We start from the raw sequence: 14,349 nt of genomic DNA, 5'->3' as shown, positions 1-14,349 counted from the left end.
TTCATACACAATTTGATTAATATATTAATTTTCACAAAGGTCTGATCCTACGTGAGGACACTAACAATATGGAGATAAAAGAAGCTTGCGGGCCCGACGGATATCGCCGGGTAATTATCCCTCCACATTTCTTTGTCTCCCTGCAATTATCCATCACCAAATATCCACAGAACCCACTTGAGATCCTTGAAGCCGCTCAGGAACGGTTGACGATGGATGTCGTCAGGTCATCCCGGCCGGACAAGCCGTATCAGCGCACCTACAAGGCCTGCATTCCTTGTCGGCAAAGGAAGGCCAAATGCGACCTAGGAACAGGCCCAGATGGCCTCCCGATCGGCCCACCATGTGCCCGCTGCCGAAGGGAACTAAGGGAATGTGTGTTCCCCGAGAAACGGGCCTGGGAAAGGTCCCGCAAACGAGGTACGCTACCTAGTAGAATTGAGTGCTTATCATATCTAAATTGGCCGGTATCTGAATGGTCAATTTCTAGCGCGATCACCAGAGAGCTATGAAGCCAATGTATCACCCCGACACACCAGACAACCTACGACGGCCTCACCTGCTAGTTCTGTTCTCGCACAAGGACAGACCCACAATGCCCACGCAAGCGATGTAGCCAACTCATCCCCCGAGACCAACTTTCATCAGGAGCGCAACTTTCAGTCCGGATGGCCATATCATCGGGATCAAACGGGGTCTCATCGTGGCTCCCTCGATAACCCTTCTGTAGGACCTTCACAAACCGACCAGTCCCCTTCTCATACATATGAACATAATAGACACCGGGCGAATTCCACACTTGCGAGCTCTATGATGCGGACTGTTGTTGCAAGTGGCAATGATGCACTCAACATTCTCTTCGAAGCTGCAACTGCTCAAGAAGATATTCATCCTGATACTAGCTCCGAATCGCTGGCTGGACCTCCATCGGCAGGACCGAGTACTCAAGACCGAACACCGGGGAACTACGATGGCGCATCCGATTCTGTGGCACGGGTAATACATCCTGTCAGGTTATCGGACGCCACCCAAGACACTCTCAATGTCTGGGAGGCTTGTCGGTTTGTCAAGATGGGTTGGTTCACTGCTAGAGAGGCTGTTACTTTTATTGATTTGTGTGTTCCGTCGCAGGTTCCATGTCTCTGCCAAATACAAGCTGACCAGAAGTAGGTTCTACAAGAATATGTCCTGTTTATCTCCGATTCTCACTGATTTCTACGCCAACCATCGATATCACTACTGGCTGATTACTCGGGAGCCTGTTCTATGCTCCACCATTCTCATGATCTCTTCTCGCTACCACGTCCTTCCCGGAGCAGGGGGGAGTCGAGGAATTTCTTTATTCACCACCGACTATGGTCGCATTGCCAGAAATTGACGATGAGGCTAATATTTGGGCAAGAAAAATCAACAAAATCCAAGGTACGGAGTCTGGGTACTGTGGAGGCGCTTCTGTTGATGTCAGAATGGCATCCTCGCGCCCTGCATTTTCCGCCCGAAACGGATGGCTGGGACGATGATTTGATCCCATCAGCACCCATGCAACATGAGAATAATAATCCGAGCTCAGCGCCTGACAGTCGCGGGGTAGAAGATATCATTGAGCCAGCACGCCGATCTGACCAAATGTCCTGGATGTTGCTTGGGTGTGCGCTGTCTCTTGCACACGAGCTGGGCATATTCGAAACACAGGGAAGCGGCTCACCAGCAGACGAACCAGAATGGAGAGATCAGATGGAAATTCGTTGGCAGCGTGTACAACGTCTGCTATACGTCTACATCAATCAATTAGCTTGGCGGATCGGATGCATGTCACCGATCCCTCAATCATTAAACCATGCTATCCTGGGCGGACGGAAGCCAGAAGGACTGGGTCCACCGGGCAGCACGTGGTTGACGTTCATGGATTCGTGGATTGAGCTTACAAAGCTAGCCAAGTCTGTTACTGATATGTTCTTCCCCTCTGCCGCGTTTGCACGCCAGCAACTACACAGCGGCCGATACGTTGGCCTTCTTGAGCACTTCCGACCTCTTCTAAATCAATGGAAAGACAAGTACCTACAGCCCCAAGTACTTGATCAAGCATTCTACAACGATCTCTTCATCGAATACCACTTCGTCCGTGTCTACACTCATTCAGTGGGAATGCAAGCAGTAGTGGAGCGTGCTGTCGCAGAGAACGATCCCAACAACTTCGACGGAGTGCGACCCATGACCATCGACCCCACAGACTACGAATACATCCAAGAAGTAATCGATGGATGTGGCCAGATCTTGCAGAAAGTCACCCATCTAGCCGAAGCAGGGGCTCTACGCTTCTCGCCAGTTCGAATCGTTCTTCGCATAACCAGCGCCTCAATCTTCTTGATGAAAGCGCTTAGTTTGGGCACACGGCAAGCCAAACTCCAGGAATCAATTGAAATACTCGAAAAGAGCATCAAAGCACTCAAGTCCAACGCGTTGGATGATGTCCATCTGAGCACACGCTACGCCACGCTGTTAGACATGCATGTCTCACGCTTGCGACGCAATCTGCTTGCATCGTCAAAAGCCATGAAAAGTAGTCAAAATGCTACGCGACGATCATCCATGGGGCCTCCTCCTTGGCCGGAAAATGGTGACCAGTCAAATCCAATGAGGGCCCCTGTAGTGCAGGACCCACCTCCGGATCTAGGATTCATCCCATCGTTGAATGATATCGGTGCAGATAACTGGCTCTCCTTGCCTTTTGATCCATCGATGGCGCCGTTTGATATGAGCCATGGATGTCAATTTCCGATGTATGAAGGTGGAACATTAGATTTCCTCTGGAATCTGCCATCGTGATAGAATCCACTCTGCATATATATTCCATTAATTAGCTTTGTACGTGGCCCTATATGGTTGCAATCCTTGTTGAGTGATACCCCAATTCAGATTATATTAACCAAATCATACGTCTTTCACAATGCAACCCGCAGCAGCACTCCTAGAAACAGGCTTTTTCATTTCAGAATTTGACCTAAATTTTCAGGCCAGATTAAATCGAGTGTATGTGGCCCTTCGTGTGTTGTAGCCTACCTTCCCCCTATCTTTCTCCGCAACAGAGCAACACAACCAACATCATAATTCCGATCAAGATGGCCAATAAAACCGGAAATATTGTGGAACCAGTGCCATTCGAACCAGGCCTAATGCTCCACGGCGGCAACCCCCAAGGCTCCGAACTCCCCCCAGAGCTCCTCGCCGCCCGCCACGCCTCCCTCCAATCCTATCTCCGCTCAACCCACGCCCTCCTCAGAAATGGCAGCACAGCCCTGGAAGCCGCCGTTCACGTCATCTCCCTTCTTGAAGACGATCCCCTCTTCAACTGCGGCCGCGGCAGCGCCTTCACAGCAGCCGGCACAGTCGAAATGAAAGCCACAATAATGGTGACAAGCCTGCAGCCCGCAGCACGAAACGCAATCAATCGCGGCGCAGGTGTGACGGGCGTCCGTAATGTGCGTCATCCGATTCATCTCGCGCAGGAGGCACTCAAAAGAATGGCCATTGCTGGATCCCCTGTAGATGAGCTCGGGCATATGCATACTGAGCTGGCTGGTCCGGAAGTGGAGACGCTTGCTCGGGACTGTGGGGTGGAGTTCTGTCCTGATAAGTGGTTCTTTACACAAAAGAGGTGGGATGAGCATATCGCAGGTTTGGATGGGGTGAAGGTGCCTATTTCTTTGGATGAGGAGAAGGTTCCTATTTCTTTGGATCAGAAGAAGGTGCCTGTCTTTGTGGATCCGACGGCGGAACCTGCTCCCTTGGACCAGGACACTGTTGGTTGTACTTGTGCTGATCTGTGGGGGAATTTTGTTGTTGCTACTAGTAGCGGTGGTGTGGTGAATAGGTTGCCCTGGAAATTTGACGATATGCCTCTCATAGGGCGTAGGTACTGGAGTATGGCCTATACTGCCATCTCGGATGATGGCGAGAGAGTGCTAGAAGATTCCTCGGTGGGTGGTTTGCTACGCGACGCGACGAATTGGCTGTGGGATCGCGTGCCGCGGTTCTGGCGAAGTGAGATAACTCCTAATTACTCCCCCTTCCGGGTAATTTACCTGCCCGACAGCCGGACCCAACGAATGGGCTCAGTCCTCGTTATTGTCGAGAATCTTATCAGTATGCGAATGTGGATGTCTACGAATGTTTTTAGACGCTAGGGGTCAAATGCCTAATCTACATAGCTAGAAATCGATGCCTAATGTCTTTTTATTGCCTGATAGAGTTGATAGAATACATGTAGTTAACTAACCTTGGGAGAGTACTTTGCGTATTGAGGCCTCTGTCATAGTAACTCAGGTATTTTCATTTTTCTGCCAGTCCAAAAATAGTCATCCAAGCCAGAAACGATGGATCAGGCGATCATAAGGCATTCGGAGATCAATTTATATGTAAATAATGCATGTGACCGTGGCGTCAATACACCTTCGTCACATTGGTAGCCTTCGAAGCATGAAGTATATGAAAGTTTTTCTGACGAGGTGATCTGGTGGCCTGGAGTCAGCAAGCACCCATCAACACCAAAATCAAACAAACCATACCACTGGCCCTGGTGATATCCAAAGTTGGTCGTTGGTTAGACTACCTGAGTGTAGACTCTCGGGTGAAAAAGCTTGATTGCCTGTTCGGTGAACCCAAAGCAACCAACTGGTAGATATACCAAGTGAAAAACATCCCACTAGGAGAAAGATGGGCCATACTCTGTGACTCTGCAGGTGAATAGGGTGTGCTATGTCATTGAAGCTCTGTTTGCCCATTGCAGTTGATATTATTCCTTTAACCTTGACAGTAACCTTATCTTCCAACCTTGGTTAACCAGCGGGACCTTGTGGGGCGACGTCTGCCACGGCTCCACTCTATATCTTGGCAGATGCACACGTGACACATATATATGCTTGACTCTTGAGGTATTCAGCTTCTACCTAGTTGCCGTTCTATTTTTCTACTATTGATGTACTGGACTATGTAGAATCACTAGCAGAAACATTGGCACAGTCTCAATAAAGATTGGACTCTTCTGGTTTTGTCTTTCCTACACAATATGGGCTAGAATTTTCATCACTGAATAATATATATCTTTGAAAAGATTCTCCTTTGTTGACTTGAATCCGAATGCTTTGATCTGCCAGGGTAAATATAGCTACCTCTGTTTATAAAATGGCGGCTAGCATATCTTTCCTTTCAAACATCCCAATTCATTGAGGACTGGGGAGTCATGGATACAACCAAGGTAACTAAAAGAATAACTCGACACGAAGTCATCTCATTCTATTTGGTGTCTTCTTTATATCAAAGGAATGTTCTAAAAGAGGGAAGTAAACGCCAATATAATTTCTACCCGTGTCATATTTTTATCTTTTCCTTATTCTAACTAGATGGTTACATCCGTTTTCTGTTGAAAATAGACTCAAGTCTTTCAACTTATGAAATCTAGATTCGAGATCGGCTTTACTGTGCGTTTTTTATCCGCTCTGTAAAAAAATAAGAAAACTTTCCTCTTATCCAGCTATAAATAAGAGGATGTTATTCGTATCGAGAAGTTATAACATTTCCTCCCAGTCCTCCCCCTACCGCCTTGTTCCCAAAATCATACCCTCCAGATGCCTGAGCCCCAGTGGTCTAACGCGTGCCCACCTCGTAGGGGTGACTTCCGCTGTGATAAGTGGATTTTGCCAGTACCAGAACTCACTGTGGAAGAGAGCAAGTACCACCTACTGAGTTCACACTCCGACAACGCTCGTGGACTTAGAAGCTCAAAACGCAATGATCCCATTGAACTACCAGTTCTCAGCCCGAATAGTCTAGCCCATCCACACTACAAAGTTCTCATCTCAAGACGTGCACACGAGGAACTGGAAACAGTTTATATGATAAGGCACGACCCGGTGCATTACCAGCGTCGCTACCTGGTTTGGTTCGGCATTGACTTGGATGGATTTGGATCAATCGACACCCCAGAGAAGTTTTTCCAGGTGCTAGACTTGGCACTTGCGTCCAAGAAGATAATCGTGCAGGATAACATACCGCTCGAAGGACCTCTCGTGCCTAAGCGTATCCTATGGATGGCTATGCATGGGTATTTTGGGAATTGGTATAAGCCAGAAGAAAGGGGATGGACAATTTTAGCTGCAAATATGCACGCGCGTATCCTCAGAAAGCTTTGGGAGCGTGGCGATCTGCGGCTTGTGAATGAACGCGTCCCTAAAGACACGGCCATACCATCTGCATCGAGTCGTGAAATCGTCACATGTCTGCAGCTTGATAGTGACTGCCGCCGCCCAATGGAAAAGTGGTTAGTTTTTCCAGAGGTTCTCAAGGAGAAATATAAATTGACGGTGAAGGAAAAGGAAGGTCAGGTGCATGGTTGTGTCAATTCTTAGTATCACGTCGCGTTCTGGATTTCCATTCCATTCAGATAAACACTGGGGTGATTTTGATGGCCTTTGCTCTTTCTGTTACTTTTCTCTTGTCGATTTTTGGGTCTCTCATTCTCTCTTTTTTGTAGGTATAGAAATATATGACATGATTACCTGTCTCGATTTCATGTACCTAGCCAACTCATTTGTAAGTTGGCTTAATATAATGTTGTCGCAATTCTAACGCCGACTATAGACTTTGATTCATCTCAGTTCAACCTAAAACCGGCTTATTTGAAAGAATAGCCATTCATTCTTTTTTATTGAGACATCTGAGCAATTAGTGTGAGATATATGCGAACAAAGGAAATGATGAGCAGCTAAATCCATGCGATATGTAGAAGAGCGCACATTACATGCATTCATTTGAAGCCGGGGTCATCATCTTAAACAATGTGAAGGCGAAAGTATCCAAAAGACCAGCAATATATACATATATACTACAAGAGCCACACAAAACCAATAGACACATCTGATCCATATCTACCACCCCTCCAACGGCGTAAGCAGGGCAAGTACTCCATCTTTAGGTGAGACGGTAGCCCCCTCCCGAATCTCCAACTTAGCATCAGGAAACTTGAACTCCATGTGAAACCGACCGACAGTAGCAGCAATCAGGCAAGCAAGCTCTGATTTCGCAAAGCCCTGTCCGATGCAACCACGCGGACCATGCAGGAAAGTCAAAAAGGCATAGTTACTAACCGCACCGCCGGTGTTAGCCTTACCAGGACCCATAAAGCGGTCCGGGTTGAACTCGTTCGCGTCTGGTCCCCACAGCTCTTCCATCCGGTTCAGAATTTGTGGAGAGATTATCAATGTCGTATCCTTGGGAATATGCGCGCCAGCAAGAGTTGTGTCACGAACCGCCTTGCGTATGGTCATCGGCACAGAGGGGTGGAAGCGGAGGACCTCGTTGCACACTGCGTTTAGGTAGGGCAAGTTATCGACGGCGGCTGCAGAGATGGGAGTCGGGTCGTCGAGGGAGGGAAGATTGGCGCGGATCTCATCCCGCAGACGAGTCTGGACGTTGGGATTTTTGCAAAGTGCGTAAACGGCCCATTGCAGTGCTGTGGCGGTGGTCTCGTGGCCGGCGCCTAGGAATGTCATGGATTGGTCGACGAGGTTCTCTTCGTCAAAGGTGCCGCTGCTTAGTGCAACGGAGATGATGTCAATGCCGGTTTCAGCTTTGGGGTCTTCCATTTTTGCCTTTTTCTGTCGGATCATCTGCCGTGCGACGTTGCGGATGACCTCGCCACTTTCCTTGATATCTTTGTTGCGTTTCGTCGGTAATTCTTGGACCCATATCGGGTTGCCAAATAGTATCATACTTAGAGCGAAAAGGATCTTCATGAGGAGGGGTGGCGAGGACATGATTTTGCGGTAGGATTGGTTGAGGGTGTTGTCAGGTTCACGGAGAGAGTTGAAGTCATGGTCCATACCGGCGACGCCGATGATGTCCAGGGTTGCTCGACTGGCCCAATTACTGATTTGGACTGTGTTGTCGTTATTCCCATTGGCCTTTCTGCTCTGTAGGTCTTCCTCGATCATCTTGACCATTTCTACACTCTTGCCCCAAAAGACTGGGTAGAGATTCTTAATGTGACGATAGGCAAAGGCTGGCATGAGATTCTTGCGTTGTATCTAGTGGAGGAATTGTAAGTTTGAATCCATGTAGAGTGTAATTTGAAGGGCTGAGTCTACCTTATGCTCTTCGCCTTCGGCAAGTAGGACTCCATCGCCTGTAATACGCCGCAAGCTCTGCCGGACCAGCTCGGGTTTTTCAAAGTCATAAACTTTCGTAACAAGCAGCTCACCCAGCGATTTTGGGCTTGTCAAAATCACTCTTTCGAGGTTTGCGACAATATAGTATCGGAGGAGATCTTGATTGGGCCTATTTTTGACCCGCTCCCGTAGCTGCGGATAGGGGGTCTCAAGCAAGAAATTCGGAGAATGACCGGTGAGCCAGCTTCGATCCTAGATATTATTAGGCACAATTTTCAAATACATAGGAGGATGCCTGACCTACCGCTGGTGAATCAATGTGTTTCAATGGAGTGAAATAATCGGGATACAACACAAGCTGATAAATCATCCTCGACACAGCAATGAACCCGAAAAGGACAGCAGCCGTCACAGACCTGGAATTGAAAATAGCATACTCCGGCTTGAAGTATATCCCGGCGGCGAGGCCGAGATAGATAATAGTGAAGTTGTCGCTGATGCGCCCCATCGCTAAAAATTCCCGGAGAATCAGGGGTAAACTGATATTGGAATTTGACAGCTCAAATCTCACATGGAGTAGAGGAAATCAGAGAAGAGCTTCGCGGGTATCAAACACTCTCGGTTTCGAATAGTTGCGAAGAGTGTGCTCAAGTGGGGTGTTAGACAAGATGACGAAGTGCTTGGCTTGTTATTCCAGTTAGGTTTCAATCCTATGCCCCGTCCGGTCTCGATATAGCAACGAGAAAATGTGACCTTTGCGAAGCTCAGAGGGATGATATATGATCTCTTTTGAGATGGCTGCCTGGGAGTGACTCGTGGACTTATCCAAGACAACCTTGGAAGTGTGGAGATTATTAATACAAAGATTGTCAGCGCAATAATATAATATATACTCCGTAACATTCTGAAAAGGTTGAATTCCAGAGTTGAAAGTCGTTTTTGATGATCTCTTACTCGCCCTCGCAAGCATTACCGCATTAAGCCTGGATCCGCAAACATAATCCCCCATGCCATGTGGAATTATACATGCATATATAATAACCCGGGAGCTTGTGTTAAACTGCACATAGAATTTACATTATTCGAGGTCCATTGGAACCTCTGGAGGCCCTTCTAAAGGATATCTGGCCCCGGCCCTGGGCCAGGGGCTGTGTTGGGATTACGTCAGACCGGCTCGATGCTCGACCTCGGGACCTTATACATGCACCGAGTTCATCCCTCCCTATCATCATTTATCGCTTCTCTTGAGAACAAGATGGACTTCTTATCAGACAGCGACGAGGATTTTAAGCCTGAGTCTTTTCAACCTTTTACCCCTGATTTTGATATTGTGCAACGATGGAGATGGCTCAATGAACTTTACCACAAGTTCAGCCGTCCTCCATACACATCCATGACCGACAAAATGAAAATTATCATTGCGACAAATCGTCTTTGTAACACGTATCGCGAGAGATGGCAATTACTCAAAGAATGGGCGCCACCGGAAGAACGTGAAAGGCTAAAGACATGGAAAGCCTTTGAGGAGTGGACCTTGACCCTATTGAACATCTCTGGCGAATTCGGTTTAGTGGAAATGTACACAAACGCTCGTCACAAGCCTTCCCAAGATCCATCTCAATTTCGCACATACCTCTGTGCCATCGAGGCTGAGCTTGAGAAGCAATTCGAACCCCGTTCCCAAAAAGAACAATCCCTCACATTTCTCGTCAAGCTCGACCCAGAACTGCAATGTGACACCCGACAAGGATGCATTGGTAGTAAAGGTCAATTACCGGAAAATTTACCCGAGATGGTCAGATTGGCAAGTGCCAGATGGAGAGCTAGAAAGTCGGCGTTGGAGATCATGCATCAGGCCGACCATGGCAAAGGATCAGGTTCTTCTCGTGGAAATCACCGTGGGAGGGCTCGATGTTCACGAAACCGTCGCGGCCGTGGGAACATCAGCAACAAACAACAGATTGCATAGACGCTGCCGAGGTACGGAAACCCCCATTGTGCATTCTTTTTCAAGCTACAAATCATCTGGTACCTACTTTCCAAGAGAAATCAGAGATTCAGTCCACAATGGATGGACCGGAGATGTCCAATGGATGGATGAACACAATTCAATTGCGTTACCCGGGTACTTCGATATGTCAGTTTCAACAGAAACCCGAAAGCACTAACTGATAGCGTGCGCTTGCTATAACTTCGAAGAAAGATGTCATTTACCCGAAATCACACACCCTATAGCCTACCAAAGGCAGTATTATTAGGACAAAGAATGGGAATATGTATAGCAATGCCTCACCCAATCCCAATCGAAACTCGACAACATGACCAAAAAGGACCCTCTGACTCAGACATCCGCTGACCCTACAATTCTGTCAAACTCACCAACCGTATGGTGCCAAACCTTCTGCGCTATTCCCTGCTCGCGAAGTCCAGCCAGCAACGTCACAACCTTAGGACCAGCATGCTCCCCACTCCAGTGAATACTATACACACCACTCCCAACCTTCCCATCCGTCCCACTGGCAACCTCAACCCCCTCCGACAAAGGCACACCAGAGGAAGCCTCCCCTGCCTCCAAACGGGCACGGGGCGGATACTTAGCGCTCGTCGCGAAGAAAAGATGCCTCTCCCCCGACTCCCGAATTGGAATGTAAATCAAAGGCCCGATAATCATGAGCACAATACCCATAAACCATGCCAGAAAAGTATTTGCCTCGCGTCCAAGCCCTGTCTTGACTGGGCCGGGATAATCGTTAATAAACGTCACTTCCGGCGCTTGCTCGGCCAGTGTTTCCAGGGCCATATCAGTCATCGACACAAGATGTCCACGTAGCTTTATTATGGACATCTTCTTTGCTTGGAAGTCTGTCACGTCGATGGGACCTTCGTGGCTGCCCGCTAGGACGCTGACGACACGCCGTAAGCCTGTTGCTTGTTTGAGATTGGGGAGGAGGTTGGTGATGAATCGTGTTCGTGCATAGTATCCAAGTGCAGGTAGGATATGGAGGCCTTCGGATGTATCTATTCGCATATCATGAGTAACCATGTCTTTTTCTTCTTGTACGGGATGTCCGAATGTCCTGCCCACCTTCTCCAGAACGAATAGTTCCACAGCTAAGGAAGAGGATATTGATACTCTTCTCTTTAATCTGAAGCTCGCGGCAGACGACGTCGACGTTCCGAATCAGACTAACATCCGCTTTGATAAAGATGAACTCCCCCTCCGGGTTCAACTGTCGACATTCGGCTGTGATGCGGGCTGCGGCTTCTTGTGAGCGGCCGATGAAGTATGCGCGTGGAGATCGGGCCGAGCGAGCGAATTCTTTTAGGGCTGCTTCGCCGATGCCGTTTGTTGCACCTACGAAGACTGCCACAAGGCCTGCTGGGAGGGTATTGGCGATTTCGGCATTCGAGGTCTGGACGTCTGGTAGAGAGACCATTTTGATGTTTACGGCAGCGAACTGACGTGTGGGATGTTTGATTTAGGCGCCTGTCGTCGAATTTAGGGATTATTTCAGGTTATTATTCCATGTATTTATATTGCAGGGGTATTCCCCGTATTGTGCACGATCGGTACATCTACAAGCCGTCTCGGACGGACGGCGGACTTAAGCCACACGAGCCGGAGGAATGAAACTCCCCGTGCATTCAAATTTAAAATGACAAGAACAGTTTTGTTCATCAGACGTACTTGAAACATGGAGATATTTTCTAAAAATAAGAACAATCGTCCGGTTACCTGCATAAATATATGCGGCCTTCCTTGGAAGGTGAAATCTTACTCCTTACCCAATCGGACCTTCCTTCTGGCTGATCCTTCCTGGTGTGCCTTCTCGTACTCCCGTGGGATATAAATTTTTTATCTTCTCCATCTCCTCAATGCCACCTATGTTTGCAACCTGGAGATGGAGTTACATTTACAGGTGTATACGACAACTGTCGAAAGCCCAACGTATACGTCAATATCGATGGTCTTGATCCACCTACCCTCTACCACCTCTTAGAAATGAACTGCGGAGACTTTTACCTGGATGAAGCGGTCTATTACAGCAGTGATATTGATCCAGTGGTATCGGAGACAGCCTAGCCAGGACTAAACCCAGGAAACTTGATATGACCCGACAAGAGCAAGATGCAACTCGTAATTGACCCAGGACATCGGCAATTCGACAGAAAAGTATCCAAGACTTGCATCTCGTCACTGGGACTTGAAGCATCTCAACATGATTCTCGGTTTGAAGCGCATCAGCGAAAACTCCGACCCATACCTCAAAAATATTGAATCAATATAAAATCTATATCCGTGTATGATGGCCTACGTGAGTAAACTCGAAATCCAGCAGAAGCAAGTGAGAAACCTGACTAATTTAAGGTAGGTAAACATTTCATGCGAATCGAAATGTTTTAAGCGGCACCCTGAACAACACGGCAGGCGAATGAGCTGAATACTTTCCGGCAAATGGATGAACTTTTGTCAACCGCGGAGTGGCAGACGCAGGAGGCGTGACGGGAAAGCGCAAATTCTGACAGGAAACTGCCATTTCAACGGACAATCAATACACACAGATGGGAGCCAGGTGCATGCCCAGCGGCCGTACTCAGGGTCACGAGGCAGTCTATCGGCTCCAAAGACATGCTACGGACCTTTCACCAACCTGCCTCTGATTGGGACAGAGGCTAAATGGTGGGATTATGCGACAGTTTGAGCATGTTACAAGAACGACTCATATGCAGAACAAGCGTCAATGTCTGCAGCGGCAATCCGCTTTCGGTGGTAGATGGGACTTCTGAGACTGAAGGGGGAAATCAAGCATACATTGATCGGTGGTTAGGAGACGAGCATCATCATCGTGGGGCGAGCAGAAACTCCCTAGAGACGGGCGGATACCTACACGCTCTCATGCACATGGAGAGATTGCTTGACAAGGTCATTTCGTGACATCAAAGGAACGAATTCGATCGAGTACTCGGACCATCTTGAACCAGGAGCAAAACTAGTGAAGGCTCAAATGAAGTCCCACACAACGCAGAGGGAATCCAGAACCAAAACTTAGACATGGAAGAACCGGAAAATTCTCTGCCGGATGGTTATGATCGGCGGGGAGGAATTGATGGGCCTTGATAATCGGCCAGGGGTGACGGGGAGCTACGTCTGCGCCCCGCGAGGAGAGGGTTTCCGGCATTCTATCAGACGATAGGGGCACCGAAACACAAAAGATGATCCCGATTTCGGAAATTTATTCACAGGAAACAGAGCTAGTTCTACAAGAAACCATACACACCTACCAATTGATACCATTCTATCAAGTAGAGATCAAGTATCATCCCTGCATCTAAGGGAAGCCTCCCCGTGACGATCAAGGTCCGTTGTTCTTCGGACCGCGGTATTACTTGACAGCTGCTCTCATCGAGGCCAACAAGCCTAATGAAGCTATAGCCATTATAATTGCTGTCGGCTAGCTTATGGGACCATGAAAAGCTGGAAAGAGTCCGGTCAGTAACGTGTGCCAGCTGCACGCCGATGATCTGGCTCTGGCTATGCTCGGACTTGGCCACGTGGCGGAATACATAGCTCGCTTTGCTACTCCTTCCAGGGCCTGTGGTCTTTGGGCATGATGCAACGGTTGACTTGCACGGCAGTCACCTCCACCATTAACAGACCGGGCCTGCGTTGTGTTATTCCGTCTAGATGGGCCATGTGCCAGTTGGTTATATGGCCCTCGGCGTTGTGCTGACAAAGCGAAGATAGTCCAATTCGGTTGTGGAATGTCACGCCCAGGATAGCGAAAGGCTGGAGCCGCTTCGAGTGCTGGCTGCCGACCGATCGTTGGTTTTCTGCCGATCCGGGGAGGTTGGGGATTTGGGCTGGGGTAAGGTATGAGACGTCGTGCACGGGCTTGTTTTCGATATGCGGGGTGGAGTCAAGTGTCAAGTATTTTCGACGGAATGCGTATGGGGGACCGAGTGAAGGAGCCTGAAGCATATCCCGAGAAGAATCGGTGATTTATATTTGTTCTTTGATTTCAACTGAATTATATGTCAGATCAAAGTTGCGATGTCATGGGCTGAGGCGAATGGTAAGGGATAAGGCCATGATTAGACAGTTTCAACATTGGAAATCCACAGAAATCACCTCTATAGCTAGTTTTTTAGGGGGATGGATATGCCCAGGTGGTCAGTGTGAATATAT

The 14,349-nt window shown here is 48.3% G+C and overlaps 7 protein-coding genes across 7 annotated transcripts; 4 read left to right on the top strand and 3 right to left on the bottom strand.

The window, feature by feature from the left end:
- Positions 1 to 68: 68 nt before the first annotated feature.
- On the top strand, positions 69 to 2,826 carry N7517_001617 (uncharacterized protein; the record flags this gene model as incomplete). Its single annotated transcript, XM_056719347.1, has 4 exons — positions 69 to 420; positions 491 to 1,115; positions 1,171 to 1,358; positions 1,403 to 2,826. The coding sequence occupies 4 exons, from the start codon at positions 69 to 71 to the stop codon at positions 2,824 to 2,826; spliced, it is 2,589 nt and encodes an 862-aa protein (XP_056583482.1).
- Positions 2,827 to 3,119: 293 nt separating this feature from the next.
- N7517_001616 (uncharacterized protein) lies at positions 3,120 to 4,184 on the top strand (the record flags this gene model as incomplete). The annotated part of the gene is made up of 1 exon (XM_056719346.1): positions 3,120 to 4,184. The coding sequence occupies one exon, from the start codon at positions 3,120 to 3,122 to the stop codon at positions 4,182 to 4,184; it is 1,065 nt and encodes a 354-aa protein (XP_056583481.1).
- Positions 4,185 to 5,624: 1,440 nt separating this feature from the next.
- On the top strand, positions 5,625 to 6,404 carry N7517_001615 (uncharacterized protein; the record flags this gene model as incomplete). Its single annotated transcript, XM_056719345.1, has 1 exon — positions 5,625 to 6,404. The coding sequence occupies one exon, from the start codon at positions 5,625 to 5,627 to the stop codon at positions 6,402 to 6,404; it is 780 nt and encodes a 259-aa protein (XP_056583480.1).
- A 519-nt stretch (positions 6,405 to 6,923) lies between these two features.
- Positions 6,924 to 8,670, bottom strand: N7517_001614 (cytochrome P450; the record flags this gene model as incomplete). The annotated part of the gene is made up of 3 exons (XM_056719344.1): positions 6,924 to 8,081; positions 8,142 to 8,414; positions 8,467 to 8,670. The coding sequence occupies 3 exons, from the start codon at positions 8,668 to 8,670 to the stop codon at positions 6,924 to 6,926; spliced, it is 1,635 nt and encodes a 544-aa protein (XP_056583479.1).
- A 747-nt stretch (positions 8,671 to 9,417) lies between these two features.
- N7517_001613 (uncharacterized protein) lies at positions 9,418 to 10,131 on the top strand (the record flags this gene model as incomplete). Its single annotated transcript, XM_056719343.1, has 1 exon — positions 9,418 to 10,131. One exon carries the CDS (start codon positions 9,418 to 9,420, stop codon positions 10,129 to 10,131), a length of 714 nt encoding a protein of 237 aa, XP_056583478.1.
- Positions 10,132 to 10,503: 372 nt separating this feature from the next.
- N7517_001612 (uncharacterized protein) lies at positions 10,504 to 11,599 on the bottom strand (the record flags this gene model as incomplete). The annotated part of the gene is made up of 2 exons (XM_056719342.1): positions 10,504 to 11,180; positions 11,248 to 11,599. The coding sequence occupies 2 exons, from the start codon at positions 11,597 to 11,599 to the stop codon at positions 10,504 to 10,506; spliced, it is 1,029 nt and encodes a 342-aa protein (XP_056583477.1).
- Positions 11,600 to 13,740: 2,141 nt separating this feature from the next.
- N7517_001611 (NADH-dependent flavin oxidoreductase) lies at positions 13,741 to 14,142 on the bottom strand (the record flags this gene model as incomplete). Its single annotated transcript, XM_056719341.1, has 1 exon — positions 13,741 to 14,142. The coding sequence occupies one exon, from the start codon at positions 14,140 to 14,142 to the stop codon at positions 13,741 to 13,743; it is 402 nt and encodes a 133-aa protein (XP_056583476.1).
- Between the last annotated feature and the right edge of the window lie 207 nt (positions 14,143 to 14,349).

The sequence above is a fragment of the Penicillium concentricum genome, assembly GCF_028827145.1.
Source record: "Penicillium concentricum strain IBT 3081 chromosome Unknown utg000001l_segment0_segment0, whole genome shotgun sequence".
Lineage (NCBI taxonomy): Eukaryota > Fungi > Ascomycota > Eurotiomycetes > Eurotiales > Aspergillaceae > Penicillium > Penicillium concentricum.
This window is presented reverse-complemented; position numbering and strand designations above follow the sequence as displayed.